General features: G+C 36.0%; 1 protein-coding gene across 2 annotated transcripts; it reads right to left on the bottom strand.

Annotated features, from left to right (window-relative positions):
* Positions 1 to 1,967: 1,967 nt before the first annotated feature.
* Positions 1,968 to 6,789, bottom strand: LOC113739466 (zinc finger BED domain-containing protein RICESLEEPER 2-like). 2 transcript variants are annotated; one of them, XM_027266690.2, is made up of 4 exons: positions 6,322 to 6,789; positions 2,666 to 4,849; positions 2,517 to 2,575; positions 1,968 to 2,250 (listed from the first exon to the last, which is right to left on the bottom strand). In XM_027266690.2, the coding sequence occupies exon 2, from the start codon at positions 4,835 to 4,837 to the stop codon at positions 2,843 to 2,845; it is 1,995 nt and encodes a 664-aa protein (XP_027122491.2). In that variant the 5' UTR covers positions 4,838 to 4,849; positions 6,322 to 6,789; the 3' UTR covers positions 1,968 to 2,250; positions 2,517 to 2,575; positions 2,666 to 2,842. The 2 variants fall into 2 exon arrangements, with proteins under 2 accessions (XP_027122491.2, XP_071921623.1); XM_072065522.1 differs by having other exon boundaries at positions 6,405 to 6,789.
* Between the last annotated feature and the right edge of the window lie 4,008 nt (positions 6,790 to 10,797).

The following is a 10,797-nucleotide window of genomic DNA, read 5'->3' as shown; positions in this document are numbered from 1 at the left end:
TTTGCGCATGCCTTCATGCTTTTTGAGAAGGAATAATCCGGCCTTCCGTGAGATTCTCGTAATATCACTCAGTTCTTTTAAAGATTTATAAAATCTCACTCTGCTCTCCCATCGTCTGTTTTGAAACTCGGATCGGATCGGCCGATCGAATCGGAAACCGACCAGGTAGCCGGTCCGAATCATATTAAAAAATCGAAAATTTAAAATCCGGTCAAAGTCGGTCAAAAATCGGGTTTGACCGGGAAAAAATCGATTTTTCCGGTTCAACAGTAATTTTTTTTTAAAAAAAATTCAAACTTTATAATATTATGTTTTGACCCCCTAAATTGTTAAAACTTATTGATATACCTCAAATATTTGATACTTTATAAATATTGTCCTAAAATTTGATGTTATTTTTCAATTAAACTCATAATTTTAATTCTAAACTTGTTAATATTTATTAAATAATATAAATTGCTACTTGATTGTTCTAATTTCTTTGTATTTTCTTGTTAAATATATTTGAAACATCAAATATATATGAATATACCTTTATTAATATCAATATATTATTAGATATTATAAATATAATATTTTAATTTTTAAATAATTTTTATTTATGACCTCATCCGGTTCGACCCCTATCGACCCCCGGTCGAACCCATTGACCCCTGACCTTGACCGAGTCGCTATCCGGTCCGGTTCTGAAAACATAGCTCCTATCTCTTGACAAGACCAAATCTCTCTATCAAAAGTCACAAATTTACGTCGTCACCCTTACACTCTTAATAACTATTTAATAAAAAATCAAAACAAAAAGAGAATTTTTAAAAAACCAAAACATATAGATAAAAAATAACTAAATTGCTATCCAACATTGGTCCATATTTCGATTGTATCAAGATGATGATGGGACAATAAAAGATATGGGTAAATAAAAATCTAGTTAAAATCAACTGGTTAGAAAAATTTTGGTAAGTAGTTAACTTTTTTCCGAAAACAGAACAAGACACACACACACCCAACTAATTAATTTTGACTGAGGGTGGTAAGTAGTTAACACCTTAAAATTTTTTGTTGAACAGCTATATAAGGAAATCAAGAAATTTTTTAGGAAATATGTTTTAACACGTGATGAAGTTTAAATTATACTGAAAATTAAAGGATTAATTATATTTAGCTCCCCCGAGATTTGACCAGATTACCAATCAAACCTTGAGGTTTGACAAAATAACAATCAAACCCTTTGACTGAGCAAAACTTTATCAAAAGCATCCCTACCGTCTCGAGTCGTTACTCGTTAGTAGGGCTGCAAACGAGACGAGTCGAGTCGAGTTTTGGACTTATCGAACCGAGCTCGACTTAAAAATAGATGGGCTCGAGTTCGAACTCGAGCTCGACGAGTCTAAAGAATTGAGCTTGAACTCGACTCGACTAAAAAATACTAGGCTCGAGCTCGACTCGATATGGCTCGCGAGCTGAAGCTCGATTTCGGGCTCGCGAGCATCTCGAATCGTGAGCTTGAATTTTTGACTCGTGAGCAGCTCGAATCGTGAGCTCGAATTTTTGGAATTAGATCTTAGGCTTCTACTCCGTCTCCTAGTTTAAGTTTTAAACAGAGTCACTAATAACAAATTGTACATCATCAGGATCATACAAGAACAAAAAAGAAAACATAGGAATTGAAGGAACGGAGAAATGAAGGAACAAAATCCCATTAGGCATATACATTAACACATTTAAGATCCTTCACACTTCCTCAGGAGCTGCATCAATACAAATGAAAGACAATTTGATATCAAAATAAACTGACTCTGAAATTCCGTTCCCATCCCTCAATTTGAAGCACATTTCTAATCCAAGGTGAAACTCACATCAGTTTACAGTCACATTGCCACCTTATCCAACGCAATCATACAAAAGAGTGCAGAAATCACCAATCATCCGAGTCTCAACTAAGTCACAAGACAACTAAAACCCCACCATTCCAAGAAGCTCATTACAGTAGAATTGACAATTCAACCATTTAAACAAAACCCAGAAACGAAAGCCAGTTACTTTAATCATCAATACCCCAATGTATATTTTCTCATTTACACGTTGTCTAAAAGAAAGAAAAGGATAAGAAAATACATGCCACATAAAAAAGGATAATCATTGAAGTCACGAAGTTCTTCTCTTCCTCTGATCAGCAACAGAAACATATTGAACCCAGATAAGTTTGCAATGGCAATGGCAATGGCAATGCCCGGACGTGGAGGGCCCAGTCTGAAGCGCAAAAAGTCACAAAGTTTTAGACAATCTACAAAAACAGCAGCTAAAAATCCTGCCCAGAATTCAACTAATGAATAGCCCAAACAATAAATTAAACAAAAGCTAAAAATCATCTGAAAAAAGGGAACTAAAGCAGCCAAATAACTTCCATTTTAGTTGCAATGAAACCAGCCACCAAATAGATCATATACACATATAAAGAAACCAGCAGCCAAATGAATAAAGAGACCAATAGCCAAAAAACTAAGAACATAGATTACCTAAAACATGAAAAAGTTCAAGGAATATGCAATGAAATCTCTTGTGCTGACTTCATTTTCTGCAAAGTAAAAAAAATAATAAAGACCAAGATTAATCTAACTATAAAACATATTGTAATAGAAGAAATAGTAATTTGCAACATAATTACCTTATCCCTTTTCTTCACCCCGTGTAGCTTACGACACCAATCCCCAGCACACATCAACATTTCTACAGTTTCTGGAGCTAAAGAAGCACGGTAGGAGTCAAGTACTCTAGTTTCAGCACTAAATGTCGCTTCCGAAGCTACGGTGCTAACAGGAATAGCTAAAATATCAGCAGCCATCTAAGGCAAAATCTTGTATTTTGTTGTGTTTTTCCACCATTTCAAAGCATCTAAGTTGACAATATCCAGGCTCGACTTCTCCGTAGCAGTGAAAAGGCCATCTTCAAAGTAGATATCCAGCTCATTCTTCTCCTGTTGAACGGGTTCCACAGTAGTAATATGAGATAGAAATTCACACATTCCAGTAACGTGTGTCATTGTAGAGGATGAACTACTGCTACTCTTGCTAACTGGATCATTTGTCACTATTTGACAGCTTGCTCCAGAATCTCTTGAACTTGAAACATGCACCTCCACATACTCGGCATATAGATCATACAATGCTTGCCGAACTTTGTTTATATTCGCTTGCACTTCATGCGGAGGATATATCAATGGAAAGCAGTAGTTGATAACTCGCATCTTGAGCCTGGGATCCAAGATAGCTGCTATAGACATCATCAGATTACACTCACCCCAATACTTGTCAAATTTCATCTTCATCTTCCAAACCATTAATTGAATAAAGTTGTCTTCATCATTTGCTTTGCTATCTAGAAGCGTTTTTATCCGACAAACTTCATTTAAATATAAATTAGCTGTCGGATAATCACTCCCAGATATTATATGAGTTGCATTCCAAAAAACTCCTAAAATACTGCACACCTTTTTTACCTTTTCCCAATCTTCTGTGGAAGGACAAAAAGTATAGTTTGGCTCTCTGTCTTTGAATCTCGGGAACACCTCATAGAACTTGATAGCACAAGCTAGCATCTCATAGGTCGAATTCCACCTTGTTTTGCAGTCATAAATCAGCACTTTTTCAGGCAATCGCAGCTGGTGTACAATTTCACCAAAGATCAATTGCCTCCCTTTAGTTTTCTTTACAAACTCTACACTTGCCCTTATGTCATGAATTATTTCTTGAATTTCACTAAGACCATCTTGAACCATTAGGTTAAGTATGTGAGCACAACACCTCACATGGAATAACTTTCCTTTGGCCAACAAGCACTTGTTTCTCGAGAAGGTGTCCTTCAAACATCGTAGTGCGGTGTCATTATTTGACGCGTTATCAACTGACACTGTATAAAGTTTGGTCTCAATGCCCCAATCCAACATGCATTTGTAAATAGCATCTACAATGGCAATACCCGGACGTGGAGGGGGAACATGCACAAAGTTGAGGACCCGTTTTTGTAATCTCCACTGGGTGTCAATCCAATGTCCAGTTATAGCCATATATTCAATTTTTTGGTTCTTGGACTTCCAAAGGTCTGTGGTCAAGCTGATTTTCTTGACTTTACTTAACAAATGCTTCAATTTCTGCTCCTCTCTTTCATACACGGAAAGACAATCTTTCTTGTTGATAGTCTGGCTGATTTTTTGCCATTCAGGCATCCCCTTTTTCATCATTAAGTTGAAGCCATCTTCCTCCACAATTGAAAAGGGATGCTCATGCATAAGCACCCACTCAGCTGCGCTTTGTCTCATGGCAGCCATGTCAAACTTGCCAGTATGAAGGAGGGAATGAGCATTTGAGCTAGAATCAGCAACTGGAAAATTGAGTTTTTGCTGACGTGCCTCTACTATTTTGAGTTTCTCCAATCGTTTAGAACAATTTTTCCGATGCCTTAACAAACTTGAAGTTGTACCGGTCTTCGTCTTTTTGAATCTAGACTGACAATGCCTACACTCTGAGTAAATTGTTTTTTGAGGCCCAACTTCCACATCTTCGAAATCATCCCATGCTTCAGATTTTCTGGCTCTTTTTTTCTTTTTAAAAGCATCTAGAGTATCACCTTCAATAGCATCTTGGTTTGAAGTTTGAACAGGAGCTTGTGTATCGCCTTCTAACTGCTCCTCTTCACTTCCTAATTCTTCGTCGCCAAGAGAGTATTCCAGCTCTTCCTCGTTGTCGTTTCCACCCTTTGTGTCAATGATATTCACAGGATTAGTGGAATTCCCACCTGTTCTACCTAGCTGTGAAGACGCATCTTCCGCAGACTTATCCATATTATGATTCAACTATTGACAAAGGAAAATAATAAAACATGATTAGACAGCCATCTTTTACTCTCAAACATTCAATACTATAAAACACATAGAACTAACGAGCTTGTGGTTTTTAATTCTATCAAATTTTTTATATTAAATCATCCCAAGCAGAAAATATCAGCCAAGAAAAATGTGCAAAAACTAGCCTAGAAAAAAGCACTTAATCTGTTGAAGTTCCCACCTGGAAAAAAACAGCCCAAACTTGGATGACTTAAAAGTTACTATCATTGTCTCTTCTGAAATGATTCCAGTCAATGGCATTTTAAGAAAAGAGAACCAAAAAAATTGTTCATTTCATCAATTTTTGTGGTAAGAAAATGATATCCATAAAACTAAATTAAGTAATGACGGTTGACTGAGAAATATATGGAATTCTACTGGACTTCTTGTACTCCAAATGATTAATGATCAGACTCTAGGATGACCACAGTTTTATAGCCTTTTGATATCCAAACAACTGGACTAATGCCACCAGTATGACAGCTAATAGAGAGTTTCAAACTATGACAGCTTCAAGGCTAGCAATTACTAGTTAAAAGTTTTAGAATCTAAACTACATTTAAAAGAAGCTTTCTTTAACGCAACACATAAAATCAAGACAAATGGAGCTGATAACAATCAACAAGGTGGACACAAATACAATTACAAGAAGAAGAGCACCAAAAAAGCAGAATATAAAAGCTTGAATTGTCTAGGAATTTCTGTTCGTAACTCTCATAACCAGAAGAAAGGACAAACAATGAAAACAAAATTCTTGATGAGGCAAAATTCCAATACCACCTCAAATCCAACCAAGTAAGGAGGTCCCAAGTCCTATCAAATTCTAGACATTCCAAATTATTGATTAGTTGGACACCACTGACCTCAATGACATGTTATTTTACATCAACCCACCAATCATGTCTCTTTGTTTCCATAACTGGACCAAGAGATATATGGAAATGATTTCCTATTCAACTAGTATTTCATCATTTTAAGAGATGCAATTTAATATGACACTCTGGAAAAAAGTGGTTGTCGATTGATTGATCTTCAGTCACATTAAGGAGATTTATTAGCTGCCCCCAAAAATATAAGATCCCTGCTAGTATTACGCAATTCAAGTCAGATAAATTATTACCATCCCCTAATTAAATAACAAAGCCAATCTTTAAAAGAGATGTATCTGTAGATATGATTCTCTTCCGCATATTTTTTTATTTCCAACATAACTAAGCCGGCACAATTTTCACCTAAAAGAACATGATATTCAAAGTCAAGAAACCGCAGATGGTGCAGAGATACCAATAAAGCAGGCCATTTTTCTACTCTGCCACTTTAACCATCAGCATGCATCAAGTTATCGGTTTTATTGTATTCATCAGCATGCATCAAGATTGATTTTGTACTTGCTAACTAGAGGGAAGCAGCAAACTTCAGACGAGAGAAAATAATCTACTTACAAATTCTTTAATTGAACAAGTGAAGCTACGACCCAAATGAAATCCTGGGTCCAACGTACGAATTAGGAGAACGCCGAACCAACCTTAAATTGGAAATCAAATTGAGGGCTTTTTTGTTATAATCTGGATCCGAGGTGGGAAATGAAGGACGAGCGGCGCGAAAGGAAGGACTGTTAGCAGTCGTTACTCGTTAAGAATACAGTTGGGCCGAGGAGAGCCGCCAGGTGTTATTTTGATGGCGATGGGTCTGAATACAGTTGGGCTGAGGAGAAGAAGTCGAATTGCAGACGATTAACTTTACAACGTGGTGGTGGCTGCTGTGGTGGCGGTGGCGATGGTGGCTGTGGTGCACTCGTGGCGGTGGTGGCTAGGGTTTGTTTGAGAAATTGTGAAGGAAAGACGAAAGAGAGACGCGGGACATCGGGAGAAGCAACTTTTGCTCTGAAGACTCTGAAGTCTGAACCTCAGCCCTCTGATGCTTGAATTCCAAGTTCCAACTTAGTAATTAGTTATACAAATAGGGGTATTTTTGTAATTTCATATGGCTCGACGAGCGGATCGACGAGCTAACGATCTTAATCTCAGTTGGCTCGAGTTCGACTCGCTTACTAAACGAGCCGCTCGAGTTCGACTCGAGTTCGAGTTTGACCGAACTCGAGTCGAGCTTTGACTTGAGCGGCTCGCGAGTGGCTCGATTCGTATGCAGCTCTACTCGTTAGTGAAGCTGGTATGGTTAGCAAAAAATTAGTGCGGCAATCCCAAAATGCCCTTCTAGAGGCATTTTATGTTTTACATAAAAAAAATAAACCAACAAATTGAATAAAATAAGAATTCACCTCAAAATAATAAAAAGAAAAAGGAAAAAAAAAAGTAGTGTGGTAGACTCCCTTTCAAGCCTGCAACTTCGGTGTTTGCATCTCCACCAAAATTGCATGTTAAATTGCTTCCAACCATTAACCCTTCTTTGCCGTCAATTCCATCGCATATTCTAATTCCTTCATCTTTTCTCCTCATCCATCTTTCTAAACCAAAGCCGTTGCCTTTTCCTCTTCCATCCAATTTTTTATTTCTTCTTTGGTTAAGCCATTAAGAACATATGAAGATACGGACATTATAGTGCTGGATTTGCACCAGAATTGGTAGACGATGTCTAGAGAAATCATTTGGTATTTGCTTAGATACACAAGTGAAACTATTATCTTCAAAATGTCTTGGCTACTAGATTTGGAATTTTTTTTTCCAGTTTTTTGTAAATTGAGATTTGGAAGTTTGTCCTTCATATCATTTGAAAGGCTTGTCTTAAATTTGGTAAGGGATAGGAAAAAGGCTTGTGTTAAATTTGGTGAGCGATAGGAAATGGGTTTTGAAGAAGGTAATGGAATAGCTGGTGATTAATCTTCACTTGCAATTTTTAAAATTTTATTTTTCTTTCGTTTTTCAATTTTGAGGTTAGAACTTGCTTTCTGAAAGATGGAAGTAGCCAAATTTGGTTCATTTGACTTGTTCATGTTATACCCGTTGAGAAGTGATTTACTGCAAAAGTGTGGAACTTGGTCTTTGCTTCCGATGGGAAAGGCGAGACAGAGCAGTCTCACATGTAGGCCTATTTGAACAGTTATGCAGTGAATTTTGGTTGAGTTTGTGTCAAGAATGGCAACCCACACAAAAAAAAGATGAAGAAGCTGGAGTCGGCGATTGGCGACGGTGGCAGGCGCATATGGCTGATGATGGATGCAGCAACAGCAGCCCAAACATTCCTGTTGCCATTGTTGTTACCTTTGAGGGTTCTAGAAAATTGGAAAAAAAATAACAAAGAAAAGAAGGTACACGATGTTTTGTAAGACAGGCAGTTTCAACTATTTTGGGTATGTAATCATTTTACTCATTCCGTCACAGACATTTAACAGAAGTTAGTGATAGGGGTATATTTGTTATTTGACCAAACCTCAGGGTTTGATTGGTAGTTTGGTTATACTTCAGGGGAGGTAAATGTAATTAATCCAAAATTAAAATAATCTCTTTATGCCCATGGTTTGTAATATAAATCTTACTTATAAAAAATATATATAAAGAAGTAAGAATTAAAAAATCTAATGACCAAATATATATCTAGGAATATTCTCTTTTTCTTAAAAAAAAAGTCATTCATCATACTAAGTAATAGTTATTATATATCTATAAAATTACTCGTTACTGCATTTATACTTGCTCATATTTTCATCTTTTTACTTGTTAACATTATTTTATTTTTTATTATTGTTGTAAGCTTCATAAGTATGATAACATAAGGGTGGTATTGGAACAAAAATTTTATCTTTCTTGCATTTCCTCCAAAAGCGGTTAAAATGTTATAAAAATTATCAATCCAAGAGAGGTAAGTAAAATTTTGAAACCTAAAGGATGCTAAGTGATATTATAAAAAATATCAAGGAAGGTTACTGAAATTATCTCTTGTTAAAGGTCACCACCCACCATCATAAAATAAAGTTTCGTCATATGGTGTTGGCCAAAACATGACTCACGATATATGAATTTGTCAAGTTTTCACCATGCATTAATGTCATTATTTCTTTATTTTTCAATCAGTGTCTATTCTATTTTAGAAACCATAAAAAAAAGTTAATATAAGTGGTCATGGAATTGCAACTTATTAGTGGTAGACCTTGGGAAGGAGGTCAAACTGTCAAAGGGTGCAACCCAAGCATGTCCTGTGATGCAAATCTTGATGCAATATTGCAGCTACTAGGGAGTATGTTAATAGAGGCTGGGACAAACTTTCAAATTTCCGGATTTGGTCAATAAGTACAAGTTATTTGTGCTAAGTTACAGCCTGTCAAAAGTGTACAATTGATATCATTACAGCCATTTCTGTCCCAAGTTTCGGTGTGGCGGGATCCAACTGATAATATGTTTGTTTGGATAGGGGAATTATTCTAAATAATATTTCGCTTGCATCATAAATATATTTTTTAACTCATCTTTTTATATTCTCAATCATCTTTTTATCTCACATACATCATATCACAAAAAATGCTATAGCAATTATTCCAAATAATATTTAAAATAATACCCTATCCAAACAAAATTATTTCATTATGCGAAGTCCTTTTTTTTTTGAGACGACAACTATTATATAATTTATCTATCCTAAACTAGAGAGAAGGAGAGTCTAAAGAGGCTATGTTTGGAGCTAGCAGGCATATAGACCTTACTAGACCAAGAAAGTGTTTTGGCACAATCCTTAAAATTTTTTTTTAGGTGAAATTTGAACCCTCATCTATAACTCAAAAAGAGACTTAAGAGTTAAGACCCTCCCTGTTGGAAGCTCAGTGGTTACGTTATGTGAAGTCAGGTAAACTACAATGTAAAATCATGATGCCTTTTGAATGAGGTCCGAGCAACCGTACCCAACATTAAGGCCACATTAGGCTCAAGCTTCAAAAACTTCAAAATCTACTGCTAGACTTCATTTAAACAATATTTAAATCCTTATTTTACTATTACAAATTAGTACAAGTATTCCCTATGAACTATAACTTTTTTTCAAGAATCAAAGAGGAGAAAGGAGAATTTGTAATCGCAACCTCTAATTTCTGAAATTTCGATTTTAACTATTAGGCCAAAATTTCTCGATTTATCAACTATAATTTGTCAAAATGCAAAATTACTAAACTAGTGAACTGGCAATTGTTCGTACTTTGCTCCCCTTTGAGCAAGAAAAATTCCTAATAGAAACAACTAATTATCAACTCAAAAAATGTGGCTGTTTGTCGACAATAATGGTGTATGGTCAGGAATGTGGAAACTACCACGAGCAAATAGATATGGACCTTTCATGGCAAATATTGGAAGCTAGAAACGAGTGGCATTGTCAACCAGAATTGGGTTTCAGAGATGAAACCGAAGAAAGACCGCCGATTGCAGATTAACAAAGTTGCGATTCAAACTTTTGGATGGGTTAGTGGGTTACTGGTCCAACCAATGAATGGATGGTTGAACTAGTGGATGATTAAAATATGATTTTTTAATGTAAAAATGGTATGGACATCAATAAAACATGTTATAGATAATTTTTTGTTTAATTTAACAAGTTATTAAATAATTAATCATTATGAAAGTTAACCACTGGAGTTGACTATGACGACCCCACCTTCCCCTAGGACATATCCCAGGGTTTAATGGACCGCCTGTCCAACTCTCGTCAGGACTCACTCACTCCAAATAAAATAGGTTACAATCTCAAGAGTAAAGGAAATAACAATTCTCAAACTTGGAACGTATATGTACATTCATTTCTATTCCAAACATTCATACAATCCCAATTATAACAAAAGATATGAATTCCAGATAAATTCAACCCTAACCGAGCACTACCGCGAATACAATCGCAAAATTTCCAAATTCTATATTATGCTAGCCTGTACCAGTCTCACGCCCTCATTCGTATCCCTTGTAAGGAAAACAAATTTAACGAAA

This window comes from Coffea arabica, chromosome 1c (assembly GCF_036785885.1).
Source record: "Coffea arabica cultivar ET-39 chromosome 1c, Coffea Arabica ET-39 HiFi, whole genome shotgun sequence".
In the NCBI taxonomy this organism is placed as follows: domain Eukaryota; kingdom Viridiplantae; phylum Streptophyta; class Magnoliopsida; order Gentianales; family Rubiaceae; genus Coffea; species Coffea arabica.
This window is presented reverse-complemented; position numbering and strand designations above follow the sequence as displayed.

Coding starts and splice junctions, on each gene's coding strand:
- LOC113739466 (XM_027266690.2), bottom strand. CDS start 4,837: ATGGATAAGTCTGCGGAAGATGCGTCTTCACAGCTAGGTAGAACAGGT.